The sequence below is a fragment of the Gavia stellata genome, chromosome 13 (genome assembly GCF_030936135.1).
Source record: "Gavia stellata isolate bGavSte3 chromosome 13, bGavSte3.hap2, whole genome shotgun sequence".
Classification (NCBI taxonomy): domain Eukaryota; kingdom Metazoa; phylum Chordata; class Aves; order Gaviiformes; family Gaviidae; genus Gavia; species Gavia stellata.
The window spans coordinates 8,398,092-8,414,514 of record NC_082606.1 but is presented as its reverse complement, the minus strand read 5'-3'; the positions used below and the strand labels follow the sequence as shown (position 1 = coordinate 8,414,514).

The following is a 16,423-nucleotide window of genomic DNA, read 5'->3' as shown; positions in this document are numbered from 1 at the left end:
TGCACCTGAACAGTGCATGGGACAGGTGAATTCCAGGCTTCAATACCCATGCAGAACACATTTTCAATCCCCATTTTTTTCAGACTTACACATAAGTCAAGCTCTATAGTCACCAAGTCTGAATTGTAACTGAGGGTAAGCTCACAGCAAACCTTGTATTAAATACGTGCTGGCTCAAGCATTAAACACAGATCAGACCCGTAGCTAGTCTAGTGCTCAGGGCATCTTTCCACTATTCACACCAGGAGATTTCCTTTCTTCCTCTCTCATTCCCTTCCTCCCAGCTGCTGGATGACGCTTCTCACCAGTGTTGCTCAGGGACTTGCAGACCATCCTACTGCAGTTTCCACTACATGAAACCAGGAGCTCACCATCATAGGCTTCAGCATGGCTAAAGCTTGCGCCTCTGCATACCCTATCCCAGGACCCCTCTGCACCCAACAGCAGATGCTTGTTTCCATTTGTGGTAACACTCTGCATTATTTCTGCTCTGTTCCTCAGCCTGTCTCTTCTGCTTGTCCTTGTTACTACATGCAAACATCTGGAATTAATATCAGCAGATGTGGCAGTCTACGCTGCTACACGTTGAGCTGTGTAACTGTGTGCAAAGACTGCTAAGGATATTTATAGCAGTGCTGAAATCTGTAATGCTATGTAATAGTTTTGTAACAGTACTGTAAAGTATTCATTTGGCACTGTTGCATTGTTATTTGTAGCTAGGCACCATTTTCCTTGTGTTTAATTTGCTGAAAATAATGTGCGTGTAGATTAGAAGGAATATTTACAGTCATTTTTTAAAAAGCATTTGTTGATTTTCTAGTCATTTAATCACATTTATAATAATTCAATAAAAAAAACCCCAAAAATTCTGAACACATGTTCCTGATGGAAGGGACACGCTTACAAACTGTCAACGCTGGAAAATGCTCTACAGATACTAAGTATCATATGCCGTAAGAGTAATACCCAAAAGCTGGACCCAATACAGCATAGTTGGCTAGCTTTAAGTTCTGATGGCACTGTTTTACGCCACAGCCCAGGTAATAAAGAAAATGGCATTACACATATATACGTAGGCCAGCCTGGATGTGTGCATTTCAAAGGAAGATGACATAAGTAGATATTGCTTTGAAATAAATCTTCTGTATCTTGAACTTTAAACATTACCATCTGATTAAGTAAACATTTATGAAGATAGGTCGTATTTTGAAGGTGAGAAGCTGCACAGAATTGAAGTAATAGCAAGATGAGGTCTTGGCTCTCACAGAGCACTATCTGCTAAAGAGAGGTAGCTTGAGCTGGAATGTTTTGTTTATCCAGCATTATTTCTAGCAAGTGTGGCCCACTCTTTAATTTGTACAAGAAATAGTTCTACTAAATATGGCCAGACAGAGGAATCATTGAATGTAGTAGGTCATGGTTCTAAAACAAAACAAGAACAATAAATAAATAGAACGAGAGTGCAGAGTCAGACCTTAATCCCACCTGTCTCATGCAGGAAACTTCACTAGATTAACAGTGGCCCTCTCCTACGAGTATTTATAAATTTGTTTATAAAATTGAGCCAATATATACAACAGCCATTAGCCCAAACACTTTGCATGGATGATTCAACTCTTTCACAAATACTCTTCAGCTGCATTCTCTTTCAGCTGTACATTCTAGCATAGGTTCTTGTTCAGCTCTGCTGCACCATTCACATGATGCAAAGAGGCTGTTTTTTTAATTCAAATAGGAAACAGAGGATTTGTCACTGTATCTGGGCCTGGTACTGCCATTCTGTCCTTCAAGATCATGGAAAGTGCTTAGGACAGCAGGTTGTGTTGGGAATATGCCAAAGATTTGCCCTGCATTGTTCCTGGCTAGAGATTTAGGGGACTTCAATAAACTTCACTCACTGTATCACAAATGAAAGCAGGGACTGGGAGGGGAGCAAGGAGGGGATCTCTTTCCCCTACAGGGAAACTCTGTCTCTTTCCCATATAACTCGATGTGTTTCAGTTAGTCCCAGAATAGCCATTTATTGCCTTGCTCCTCTTTGAATTTACAGTCCAAAGTCAGCCTTAGTAAAAAATAAAAACGGATAGTGGCAGCAATCTGTGCCAGTCTGTGTCATCTCCAGCAACAAAACTCTGCCTTCCCCGTCAGGAGCAATTCTACAGAGCAGTTCTCTATTTCACAAAGACCTTCAGCATGTAGAGAGTATGAAGAGCAATTCATATGCCATCCATCACAAATCTAATATCCTAAGAGCTCAACAGAAAAGTTTTCTTTTCAAATTTCACTTTCATTAACTACTCACATTTTGGTTTGCCTTAAGATTTTAATTTTTTGATTAAAAAAAAGCTAGAAGAAATTAAATCAAAGATAAAGAAGCACACTAAGTAAGGAAGACATTTTCAGGCTGGATTTCAGAGGTTTCACTGCAAAACTCACCTTAATGCTACAGGAGATATTTAGCTAAATACCGAGCATAGCTGCAATACCTTATCCCTAAAGGTCTGAAAGAGCCAGAGAGAGTCTGAGTTGGAAGGTGAGAAAGTCGCGGAGTCACATATCATCCTAGCAGTGCACGTGCCTCAGGGCTGAATTTGGCTTTGAAGTGGAATGTGGAAGAGAAGAAAGGGTGATGTCCTAAATGCCTTCAACTTTCACTAAGGTCACTAGCAGCGCGGAGTGGCTGAGTATAAAATAATGAAGAGGTTTTTAGAACCAACAGAATCAGAGCAAATTAGCAGCTGATGTAAAGGGAGCTGGCCTAACGCAAGCACAAGCCCAAGGCCAAGTCATGCAGAACTGGCGCACCATGCTGACTGGGCTGTGTAGTAAAACACATCATCTTAAACTCTGTTCAAACTCTTTGCAACAGTTGCTGTAATTTTGCAGGAGTGTTGCTTCCTAGCAACAAGATTAAGTCATAGATGTCAGAGCTGTTTTTATATAAAAATCTCACTGATATGGCAAAAGTCAGAACACCAAATATAAATGTGTGTTTAAATTTGAAGTGGTCTCGAGAAAAAAGCAGTGAAACAGTGAAGATTTGTATTTTCCACTTCTGACTTTTTATTGAATCATTTTGCACTTTTTGCATCTATTTTCAAGAAATCAGAAACATTCTGTGGCCTGTTCCTGGTGTTGGGCCTCACATCTGGATCATGGAATATTATTAATATTATTATGCATTGGTAATGCCTGTTTATACAGCATTTTCTGCATAACTAGAAATATGTGCTGTAAGCTGAGTAAAAAAAAAATTACTATTATAAAAAGGCATATTGCTGGCTACTGGAGAAGTGAAAGGTAATTGCACTAACCTATTCGTTTTGTGGTGAAAGGGAAGTCAGGTGGGGAAGAGGCATCAGGACTTCATATCTCTTTCATCTCACAAATCCTGTACACTGCCTTTTTCTTCACCTTTATGTTGCCTAAAAAACCTGTTTCACATTGCCAACTCTCCGTGTAGCTTTTTATTCCCATGAAAAAAACCCAAGCATTCCTTAATTCCATCCAAATTTGCATTTTAATTAATCTTGCCTTTTGGCAGATGCAATGTTGGCAATGCCTTATGCTTCAGGGGTAATGAATGTGTACCCATTACGGGGCAGCCTGACCCTGTACTACATTCTTCAATAGCAAGACTTGCTGCAGCTACATCCCCCACCTATGGATGACTAGAGGTAGTCCTTGGCAAGCAGCTGCAGTTTTCATTTCCGTGTCCTTGCAGAAGCATCAGGCTGGCTTTTTTAAGTAACTGATTTTTATCCTCACCCCTGAGATAGCAAAATTCAATTCTGCCTGCACCACTAAGAATCCTTGAGCCACCTTTAATACAGAAGTTTAGCATTAACCTTGGCACATGAGGAGAGGATAATTGCAATAGTCCCCCACGTTGACCTAGTGTTATAAAGAATGCGAGGTCACTAGGGTGTTTTCAGGTGGGCTCCAGCTGGGTGAAGCCAGACCACATGCTGCTCTGGCCTCTGCTGGAGGGTGGCCACACAGGGTGCTGGTGCGCACCAGCACGATGGGCAGGAACAGAGAAGTCCAGCCCCTTCACTACTCTCCATAAGTTTTGAGGAGCTCAGATTCATACTTGTCACTGTGGCTGCCTAAAGCATGGCCATGGCATCAATCTTCTGTCAACTGGCCATTTTATGAATGCTTAACTCACCCTCCAGCCCATTCTCTCAGTACTAATCCTACAAGAATTCAGGCTTTTTCACTTTATACAGTTTAGTGATCTCAGTGCATCCTAGAAAGGAAGAGAAAGAAAACCCCAAGCTGTGTGAAGTAAAAATTAAACATAACAGGGTTTTAAATGATGTGGGGAAAAAACCATCATTAGGTGCTAGTAATTTGACATTGTGGATCAGAAGATATTGAGAATGTTTAATGAGCAAGTGCTGAGACAATGAGATAAGAGCTAATGAACTGATTAACCTGCTGGTTTCAGTAGGATGACATTCAAGCAAACAAGTGAAAATCTGAATAGGGAGTGCCAGTGGCTGCCAGCCCATTTTTAACTTCAGACTACAATTTTTAACTTCAGACTACAATTATTAACTTCAGTCTTGCTTCAGGGTACCAGTCAGAAACCCAGCATTATTGCTGTAACAAGGGATGTCTTAAAATGTTTCTACAAACTCTTTTAGTAAGGTTCATAGTAATTGAAGCCCAGTTCAAAGAGGTATTACTTTTTCTGTAATTTAGGTGAGATTCAATCATGTAAAAATGAAGAATCTGGATGTGAAGTGCAAGAGTTACAGCTAATAGATTTTAGTCAGGATATCACTTTATGCAAGTCTTCTGGGAAGTATGTGTTTCTTGCTAGGTGCTGCATGTCACTGTCTACATGCCAGTCTATAGGCATGCAGGCTTATTTTACTTCTTTTCCCCTTGCTTTTTGCTGTACAGCTCTTCTAGTGTGGATACTAGGTGTGCTGACATCCCTTTGAAAGTCAGCAGATAATGTTCCTTACAAAGCTTGTGATATCCAGGTTAATGCCCTTCACAAAGCATTGTCAAATTTCCATCTCTTCTTTTATCTATTCTGTTGAACACAGGGTAAGGGAAGGATAATGTGAGAATCTGATAGTGTGTTTCCAAAGGTGATCAGTCTGATAGATGGTTTAAATTGAAAAGACAGACAAAACCAGAGATGGGAACTGGAAGAACGGAGACAGTGCAATTCCCTTCAAAAACTTCCAGAAAGTGTTAACCTCTACCTTCAAAAATGAATGAAGGACCATTCAAGTCTTCCTGATGTCAGCTACTTTCCCTTTATTAGCTACACTGCCATAAAATAATGTGATAAGCAGTTCAGTACCAATTTGCCATCTGCCCTCACAGATCCTGACTACAGTTACGAATCAAGTAGACGAGAGTAACCTCCCATCCACCTCCCACTGCGCGAACGAAACGTAGCTCTTCATTAGCTGCGCTACTTGGCCAGTACTGTCTGAACAGCAAGTAACCAAAAGTAGCTGGTACGGGAAAAAACCACACCAATCCAAACAATATGATACAGTTTCTGATCTCATTCTCTGACAATTTTCCCAGCATCTCAGAATATATTGTGAAGTTCTTTTTCTTTGCTCCTTTATAGTAGAAGGGGTTTGTAATAGGAGCTGCCTTATTTTTGTGTTCAACACTTTTTCTGTAAGTAAGTGTTTACAAAATATTGCAAAGTGACAAAAACTGGTGAAGTTCCATGAAGCATTTCAAGCCCACTCATCATTTTATGGGGAAGTACTACAGAACTCTGATGAAAAACAGCATTAAAGCAGTTTGCTGTAAAGCTTTTAAAAAAGTGTCAAAAAACCTCTCCTAGCCGGGAGAAACCCTGCAGGGCATCTCCTGTCCCACCTTTCACCAGCTTCACTTGGGACAATAGAGAGGGACAAACCCTCTAAAATCAGAATCTTTCCTTTAGTGATGGGTGAGTCAATCCAGTAATGACTGAAATGTTGGAAGCCATTTGCTCCAACGAATACTATTAAAAAACCCCACTCTAAACCAAGTCTCAGCATGCACCAAAGTTTTTATAGCTGAGGAGCAATAATAGGATTTATGATTCAAACACTGATGGAACCTTAAATATAGTGATCTAAGTGGGAGTTATTTTGTTGAAGTATACTCTTTCAGGCTCTAAATGCTTAAAATATCAGAAAGAAACACCAGAAGAACAGCATAAGGCATCTTCATTTAGGGCTTGTCTTCACTGTACCAGTTACTTTTGAGTTAACACTCTCAGGATACCCTCTTGGAGCTAGGCTGGAGTGAAAGATCACACTTGGGAATAACTCTTGGCTTTCAGAATATGTCTGCAGAGTCTCCTGCAGGCAAACCTGAGACGGCTCTGCCATGTGCCCGGATGCCTGGCAGTGTGGCAGGCAGCTGAATCATTCCGCCAGCAGCACAGCTGGATAAAAGTCCACTGTCCCCCTCAGCTCTGCTAGTCTGACTGCTCAGTGATGGCTCTCTAGCCTGGTTCGGTGATGTGTGCTGGTTGATAGTAGAGCTCCTTTCTTGTACTCCTAAAATAGTTCATCTGACTATACTGTGGGCTCAGGGCTTCGGAATAAATCCCCACGGTATATCATTAGCTTAAGCATCAGCAGCACTCCAGCTTTAGTACAATCTTTTCCTGCTACTGAAAAGGGAATTTTTGAAACATCACTAATCTAAGGCTGGGGCCATTCATGTGTAGAAAGAGATCACACTGGGAATAAAATGTGAGTTTAACTCTGAATTTAACCATGCAGGAGTACATGCCATTCAGCTAACAGTCCTGAAACAAGCTTCCCACAACATAATGGATTCTGAATTGCTCTGCACCTTTGAGTAGCCAGTTACGCCTGTGCAAAGCAACACAACTACTGTCTGTCCTGCAGAGAAACCACACAGCTGTGGTGCTCTCGGCTTTGTTCAGGTACAATAAATGGGACATTGTGTTATAGGAACCTGTCATGTTCATCTGGGACAGCACACAGAGCTCTGAGAAAATGCTATCGAACTTTTAATGACAAGTTATCATTGGTGGTATTTACATCTAACCTAAAAATGGCTATGATTAATAGAAACATATATAGGTTTTACAGGTCCTTAATTTGCAACACTTGTCTGTATTCTTTAGTTCATGACGATATGAATGACCTCTTAAGGATTGTTTCTTCATTCATGAATTAAAGATCCCATGCAAACTAGTTTTGTTGTGCTCTAACACCATAAGCAGGTTGTTGAGAGAGGCACCAAATTAATGTTTGTATGGCTAGAGAATAACAGCTACTATTGCAAATTAATTACTGCTTTGCCTGGCTGACATCTTCAGCAATGACTTTGGTATGCTAATTCAATGCAGCTTAATAAACTATTCCTGAAACCAAAGGGTTAAAGAGATCAGTTTCCCCAGGTTGCCATTTAAATGAGTTGTTCACTTGAGATACTTTTGAAAAACTAAGGTTCATGGAGGTGATGAAGCAGAAAATAGAGAGGAAAAGTGTTGAATCACTAGCTGTGGTCTGTGCTGCTTTATATTTTTTTTACTTTTCATTTTAAAGGAATGTAGGAATGTGCATTTGAGGGCAGACTTTATTCATGCACAGTAGCGATCTTTACCTAAAATCTTTTTATTTGTCTGTATGTTGTACATTTAGTTGTGATTATACATGACCTAGTAACACTGGCATACATTTACTGATGCAGCTCCTCAAAAGGCTTCACTTGCTTTAAGAATGCCATTGTCCCTTGCACTGTATTTGATTTTACATGCTGTGTAACTTTTTACTATTGTGCTGCTCTAGAATGGTTTCAATTATAGGTCTGTCAGGACTTTTGTTCAGTTAGAAGTCCAACAAACAACAGCAAAAGAGTAAAGAGTATTGACCTCTAGTAAAGAGTTATAAAAAAAAAGAAAGCTTTTTGTTGTGTGAAATGTGATTAAACCTTTTTTTTTGGGCCACATTTGGGCATTTAGGAACAACATTTAAGTTCAAGAGTGACAGATTTAAGTTCAGAGGTCTAGATGTATGAGCAACTCTGATAGTTGCTGCTGTACCGGTGACTGAAACTTGCTACGACACTTCCGTAGACTGGAAACAAAGCTTTGACTGGTGTTGGGACAGGGACTGTGTGTTCAGTTTGGAGAATGTGTAATACCAACAGTATATATAGTATATTCCATTAGCTTCACACAACCCAGGTGGATACTGATACAGTACCTCCACAGAAATAAGGTCACCAGTGTTTTCCTGTGTCTGAGGAGTGAAGAATTAAACTCTTTAATTGGCTGCAGCATTAAGATGCCTATTGTGTCACATGAACTTACATCAAATAGTCACAGAAGGCAAGGGGGAAGACCTTCAAACTGGAACTGTTCCAGGCAGAATAATAATGTTCTGCCCTGACAACAGTTTTCTGGTAAAACTGATACACCACTTTTTGTATCATTCCACTAATATCAGTGGTGCTACTTGCCTGTTAAGAAGCTACTCAATATGGCCTCAACACACATCATCTGAGCTTAGTCACACTTCCTTTGTTCAGTATTTTTTCTATTACCTGTGTATGTCTGGTATGTAAGATTAATTAGTGAGAGGGCTGCTCCTAACAAAGGTGAAACAGGCAACCCCTACTGTAATGTGCTTTGCCTTTTGAGATTCTTTATTAAAGATGGAGCCCCAGGGAAGAGTCTGACAGAAGGATACCCTCAGGAAACAGTTTGATTGACTGTGGTAATACGAAATACATTAAAAAGTACCTGTGAAAACTTCTGTTGCAGTAAGTTCAAGGCAATGATGCCCTTTGCTTTAAAAGGTATCTTAGCACAACTGGCTATTTCATAATAGTCAAATATATTTACCAGTGTTGTTTTAACTGTATGGTACTAAGCTGTGGTTTGGTTTTTTCTTCTTCCTCTCCTTCTCCTTCCTCTCAGGATGAAAAGAATCAAGTATTAACAACAAACATCTGGCTACAAATGGTGAGTTTTGAAACAAAGTGTGGGGTTTTCTCCCCTTTGGTCTTTGAGTTTAATCTGGTGAGGAGGTTGAATTTTAGGAACCTTTCAAGCTTTTGTTATGTTTCTTGCTACATAACGGACAAAGCTAAGCTAAATGGAAAACTGTAAGGCTGAGATTTAGGTCTTGATGTTGCTTCAGGTATTTCTGAAAAGTTTTAAGAATTTGAGTCACTGCATTTAAGTAAGTTACTAACTCATTGTAGTTGATTTAGTCACGCTAAACTCTTGATCGTCATAAGACACCGGTGTCCTAAGAGTTCCAGGTAGAGTAACTGTAGGTGCAAGTGCCTTATCACCCATTTCAACAAATCCATTACATTGTGGTAAATCATTTGATTGTGAAAGAGAACTATACATGCAAGAAATGCATTTCATCTGTAATAGCTGTTCTGATCAGCACTCTGAAAATCGCCAGATGGTTCTGATAGAGGGGAAAAATTGATCCAAAGAGGTTCATTTTCTCCTGAGAGCTGCTGCCACTGTCCTCCTAACTGAATGTCTCTGCCATCCTACCTGCTTTTCTGTCTATCTTCTTAAGAAACCGCAAAAGGATTTTAATTAAAATGGCCATGCTGTTCCCATGCTGTTCAAAATGTTGTTTAAACATAGGTCATCATCAGAAGTTAACTGTGAACATGAGAGGTTATTTACATTACTTCTCCAAATTCTTATCTCAGTCACAGAATCACAGAATCACTAAGGTTGTAAAAGACCTGTAAGATCATCAAGTCCAACCACCAACCCAACACCACCATGCCCACTAAACCATGTCCCACAATGCTATGTCCACACATTCCTTGAACACCTCCAGTGAGGGTGACTCCACCACCTCCCTGGGCAGCCTGTTCCAGTGCTTCACCACTCTCTCAGTAAAGAAATTTTTCCTAATATCCAGCCTAAACCTCCCCTGGTGCAACTTGAGGCCATTTCCTCTTGTCCTATCACTAGTCAGCTGGGAGAAGAGACCAACACCCACCTCTCTGCAACCCCCTTTCAGGTAACTGTAGAGAGTGATAAGGTCTCCCTTCAGCCTCCTCTCCTCCAGGCTGAACAACCCCAGTTTACATGACTAAAATGGGTATTGGAACATCAGTTCAGTTTCCTAATGTTCAGCTGGGAACAATATACTTTTTCCTGGTTTTCCAGTTTGTTTTGCCCACATAAGGTGTTCATTTTTCAAACAGTAGCTTTATTTTACCTTCTGTTGCAATGTTTAGCTGCTATAGTTGTCACAGAATTTCACATCCTCTCTTATTACTTATCCGTAACTACTGCCACCACTACATACCACAGCAGAGAACTTTGCCCCCATTAACTCATGGCAGGCATCGCTGAGCAACGAGTAAGTTTCACTCACTTTTTAATAAATGGATCAGATAATAGAATATTCAAGAACTTTGTGAGAGTATTTTGAATTTCTTTTCTCTGTAAGGTTAACTAGCGAGAGAGCTGCTCCTGAGCAAAGCAGCCTACCCACATTTATTCTGACTTGATTGGTTATTTTTTTTTGCATTAGTTTAATGCTAAGATTTAGAATTAACAAGATGCTTCTTACCATGCTGACTACTAATGCTTCCTAATGCTTCCACAAAACATTTCTACCATAAGTTTGTGCTTTACAAAGACAGGGTGATATGGGAAGCTTTCTCCATACTACAGCAGCTAGGATGAAAATTTGCCAGTAGTTTAATTCCCATCTGTATTACAGAAACTGAACTGTTTGAGTTAAGTAAATGTTTACAGAAGAGTTTTATTATTCAAGATAAGCATGCTGCTTCCACAGAAACTTCACACCTTTCAGTTTCTTTAACCAGCTCATTCAGTTTAAATGTATTCTTTTTTCTTTTCTTGTAACATTTTTTATAGAGCACCTCTCTTGCACTGTGGTAGGCCTTAGGAAACAAATTAAAGACTATTCTGATCCCCTACAAAGGATAGCATGGCTATTCCATTTATTCACAAAGAAAAGTTGACATGGAAGAAGCATTCAGCTCATGTTATTTTACAGCCTTGTAGTACAGTAAGATTAAAACTGTCAAATATAATATGTTTTTGGCTTTGAGCTACAATCACAACTATGCTATGATTTCTTACCAGGAAAACAGATGACAATTCATACTCAAGAAGCTATCACTTATTTTCCTTCTCTTTTATCCCACAGCATCCTTATCCTTTTCGAGATTATTTTGGTTTTTTTCCCCTAAAGAAATTCCTGATTTGTTTAGATATTCTGTATTTCTTTTGATTTATTCACCTTAGCACATACTGTATGTGGAGCATGTTAAGACTGCAATGAGCAGATCACTTGATTACTACAAAAAATGTAGGCGCTCTTCATGGCCTGTGTACACATTAAAAAAAAAAGTGTTTGCGTATTAACTGTCTATTAATGGTCTACTAGACTGATTCAAAGTATGCTTAAGGCAAACATATGTCATTTTAATATGCTAAATAGTCTGAAGTAAGTTTTTCCCTGAATTTCCCTCTCCACTGCCCTTCTTGATATATATGTGTGTATAATCAGAGATGTATCTTAAATGTATTTTATCTAATCATCACTGAAATACTTAAATACAAAAACCAACCTGCGAGAAAGGGGAATATAAATCTAGTATTTATACATGCAGACTCTTTGACCCTGATCACTATCTCCATGGCAATATTGTTCAGTATCAAAATCTTAACTTGATCTAAGTTACAGCAGGAGCCTTGCCTAGTCACACAAATTAATGCTAACCCAAGCACCCTGAGCTGTTTGCTATTTTAATCCATATCAAATGTACTTCAGCTACAGTGGAGATTGCAGCTCTAAAGTTAAAACAAAATGAGGCAGCTTGTGTCTAGCCAGATGGGTAAGCACATTGTACACATGGCTAAACAGAGCAACCGTACAATCTGCTTAACATTATCTCTAATACAGACTTTAATATTAAGTTTTCTATCACCCTTTGACTGTCTTTACATCATTCAGTGTAATCCTATGCTACATCACATCGGCCACGATAACTCCTAAAAGAAGTTAGAATAAGAAATTATTTGGTATATTGATGTAAACTATTGTCATGCAAATCAGATGGGAATGAACAGGAGAGCCTGCTGCACACAACCAAGCCGGTGGGCAGCCAGCTTTGCAGCAGCTGCCCACAGTCCACCAGCCCCAGCCCTGCAACTGCTACTCAGAAAGTGTTCTGTCAGCTCCTGAACATGAGTCGCCTAAAGCCAACAAGAGCCCACGGGTTTAAATCCCTCAAACCCACATGTCGGATTGGTTTGCATTGCTGGACTTTGTAAAGGAGGTATCATGAGGTATTTCTACATTCCAAAAAGATGAAATGGTAAAAAATACAGTGACATTTGTCTATTGGGAAGTTCATGTAAAACAATTTACTGTAAAAATGGATCTAAAATTTCCAAAAAAAAAAAAGATAAGAAGCAGTTGATCAGCTTATAGAAGCTGTGTATAGATGAGGGTGAGCAATACATATAGTTTAATTAGAGAACCGTGAATGGAGCAGGCAATGGAAAAGAAAAACTATCAACAGAGCTGATCAGATATTCTGATTTAAGATTTCTGTAAAAAACTATTATCTGTAAAGCAGAAGGAAAAAGCAATGCACAACTCCGATCATTTGTCCAGGTGACAAGGCACTGCAAATTCATAGTAAAAAATGAATGAGATAAACATGGAAGCCCAGGCTAAGAAATTGTATAGTAAAAGCTTTACAAAAGATGTGTGATGAATGCTATTAGATGTGTTGCATGCAGCAAAACGCTCACTTACAAACACTGTTCTAGGGGTACAAGAATGAATTTGAATACCCGCAGCATGAGATTAACTGGGGACTTGATTGGTGTATCAAACTGAAACTTGCCTGTGACAGTAATGCAAGGAATTATATAGAACAATTTCATGTGAATACCCCATGTGAATGATCAATAACATTCCCTCCACACACCCACTAGAAATTTTTTCTGACCTTATTGTCTGTCAAAGATTTTGACAAGGGCCACTAGATTGTTGAAGGGGTAAGTACTGCACATTTACTCACCCATTTCAAAGTTTACATTTAAAAGACTAACATTTGGCATTACAACAGCACTGTAAATCTGGAGCAGTTCTCACTGTAAGTTATGTGATGCCCACAGCTATGTGAAATTAATGTAAATAACATAATATGGGGATAGAGAGAGGCACAATATAATGAAGCATAGAAATTATAAGAAAAAATTAATTTTGTGAAATAAAATGAACTTTATTTCTTAGTTATACCTTTTGCTCACAACAGTAACCACCCTTGTATCTCGACAAGTCATCTGCTTAGTAAGGGGTGAAGTGCAACCTCAGTTTCAGGAAAATACAGCAGCTTATGCTAGTGTTTCTCAGGTGACCAGGAGGTAACCAGCTTGCTAGGGCTGCCACGGTACTCAGCTGCCTGCAGCCTGGGGCAGTGCTTTTGTTTATGACTGCGCACGACTGTATGTTTCAATGACAGTATCTGGGATTTAGCAACACTAAACACAGATCAAAACGCTGTTGGTTTGACTGCGACAGACTTCCTGCCTATACTGGAAGTCAAGGACAGGTCGAAAGGAGCACAAGCGGATGCCTCCAGTGTAGTCAGTGCCAGCCAGGAAGGAAGCCTGTGGGACAGTGCAGTGCCGCTGAACTCTGCCCCCGAGGTTGCCTAACTTCAGGCCACAGGAGCTGCTAAGACCTGCTAAGTTAGTATTAACCGTTCTGCCATTTCAGCTCTTTTCCCTGTCAGCCGTGACTGCTGGCTGCTCTACCTCATGTCTATAATCAAGTTATTGCAACCTGAGAATTTCCAACAACAGAAAACAAAGTTGTCTATGAAGATAAACATAATTGAAGTATGAATTGTACACACATCATTGATGTATGAATTGTAAAAGAAAATCTGTTTATCCCAAATTGGCACCTGAGACAGCATGAACAATAAAATACAAGCACCCCAAATCTTCTTTTATAGGCTGTTATGATCACTGCTGTGTGAATTGAAAATGAGATTTTTATGCCTTCCATGGAGCTCTAGGTGGCCTAATTCACCATTTCCAAACATAGATACTAAATAGTACCTCTTTAACAAGAGAACACCTATTGTTTCAGACTATCCAGTCCCTACAGAACTACAGTAAACCAGTGGATGAGATGACCTAACTTACTTTTTGTGTGTATGTCTTAGTACTGGACAGATCATTATCTACAGTGGAACGTGTCTGAATACCCGGGAGTGAAGAATGTCCGTTTTCCTGATGGACTGATTTGGAAGCCAGATATTCTTCTCTATAACAGGTAGACACACTCTTTTCATGTGGGGAAGGAGAGAAGATCACAGAATTACAGAATAGCCCAGGTTGGAAGGGGCTTCAAAAGATCAACTGGTCCAACCTTTCGCGGGAAAGAGGGCCTAAATGAGATTATCTAGCACCCTGTCCAATCGTAAAGATAAGGCAAGGCAAATGACATAATCATCTCATCAGAACACCTAGGTTTTGAAATACTTCTCCAAAACTTTCTAGGTTTTTGGAATACTGGAAAATTACCAGTCTCTTGTTTACAAAAGAGAAGGTCATAATTGCAAATACTTTGTAAACAACAACATCCTCCCTACCACTAATTCTAGTTAGGTTTTGTGAGAAGATTAGAAAACTAAACTTTTCTGGCTGTGTTTAATGGCATAGGTAGTGATAATTTCCTCTTAAATTATTTGTTTGGTCTAAATGTTTACTGGTAAATTCAAATCTGACTTTTGACTGCTTGTCTAGCTTTAATTTGGGTTTCACTAGAGGCAGGATAGGTAAATGCCAGTATGTTTGCATTTTCCCACGTCCAGTTTTAGTGTCACTCTTTCTTCCTGCTATAAAAATAGCTAGAATATTTGCTGCTCTCCTCTTCAAACTATCTGTTCTGAGTTGGGCTTATTTCAGGGACAGACAGATTGCCATCAATCCACTGCAGAACCTTTGGCTGACATTGAGAGATTCTTTGGCTGCACCATTATATGGTAGTTCCCATTGTGGAATTTATTTAGTTTAAAAAGATAAAGCACTGAGAGCTTTCTGCTCTTTAACAACTTGCCTTTTTCCGCAGTTGTTGTGGGCCTGTGTGCTGTTCCCCGGGTACTAGAAAGACCTTACATCTGCTTTGTACATGTTGCACTGGCTCTTTTGTGGTAGCCAGGGTACGTTGCTATTTTTTTTGCCCATGCAGATGACATGAACCTTTTGTCTTCCTGATGGCTTTTTTTCTCTGTTTCTCTGCCATATGTCTACTAAGAAGACAACCCTGCTGTGTTTATCAACCTGATTCCCTCTCCCCACTTCAGGAGTTGCTTTTTGTTGCAACAGGACCTAGAGAATAGCTGTATCCAATATGTCAGCTGCAGTTATGCTCCCTTTTGCCACGTGATGATCACCTGTATGATCAATGTCACTGTCACAGGTGGTGTTGAACTGTAATGATGTGATAACAGCACCCAGTGACAGCATTTGTCAGCCACTTAGTACTCTTCTCTGGGGCCTACATTACTGCTTTGATTACAGCATGATGCAGTGCTTCACTTAAAGGTACAAGTAATACTAAATGATCTGAGGTGATCTCCACTAGAGTTCACCATATTTACGGTAACTGCCTGTCAAGATTACTTCTTGTTTCTAGTTTAAGCATAGCAATTAGTTCTTCAGTTGTCCACACACCAGCCTAAAAACCCTTTCAAGTGCTCTGTACACAAAATGGAGCAGCATGCAACCTGGACAGGTATTTTTGCAACATTATTCTTGCTCAATGTATTTTTCAATGCAAATTTGTTCTCTTGAGCATTTATTCCTAGCTACCTTGATTCCGTAAATGACAGCATTCTTGGGAGAATCCGACAAATCATGCATTCATTTCTATTTTTCTGCTGAATAACAACACACTGTGTATGCCATAAAATTGGTACTCTACAATAGCAGTTTAGAGGTTTCCAAAAGAATGAATTATGACAATATTCTTCCTCACATATATCACATACCTGAGAGAGACTTTCAATGTGTCTGAGGATCTATGCTTCAATATTTAAGTAAGTATATCCAAAATGAAAGGGTAATTTTTTTAGAAATTAGTAATATTAATACATACATGCTAACTGTAGCAGAAGCGCATTATAGAATGAGAAGGGTAACTTAATAACCTGAAATACTGAAAACCCTAGTTTTCTGTTAATATAGGGTTTTGAATCTCGGGATTGTTAACTACGGCACAGTCATGAAGTAATGATTCTACAGTGTTTCTATTTTGAATACATATTGAATCCAAAATCTTATTCAGAGTTTAGTCAGAGAGAAAAGCTATTTAAAACAAATTCTTATTCCTGTATGAAATTGCATTGGGAATGTTATGAT

The 16,423-nt window shown here is 39.4% G+C and overlaps 1 protein-coding gene across 1 annotated transcript in view; it reads left to right on the top strand.

Moving 5' to 3' along the window:
* CHRFAM7A (CHRNA7 (exons 5-10) and FAM7A (exons A-E) fusion) overlaps nucleotides 1–16,423 on the top strand; it is a 41,691-nt gene that overhangs the window by 14,208 nt on the left and 11,060 nt on the right. Inside the window, exons 3-4 of the mRNA XM_059824031.1 lie at nucleotides 8,936–8,980; nucleotides 14,224–14,333. Of these exons, the coding sequence (XP_059680014.1) occupies nucleotides 8,936–8,980; nucleotides 14,224–14,333 (155 nt within the window). The remainder of the gene's footprint in view (nucleotides 1–8,935; nucleotides 8,981–14,223; nucleotides 14,334–16,423) is intronic.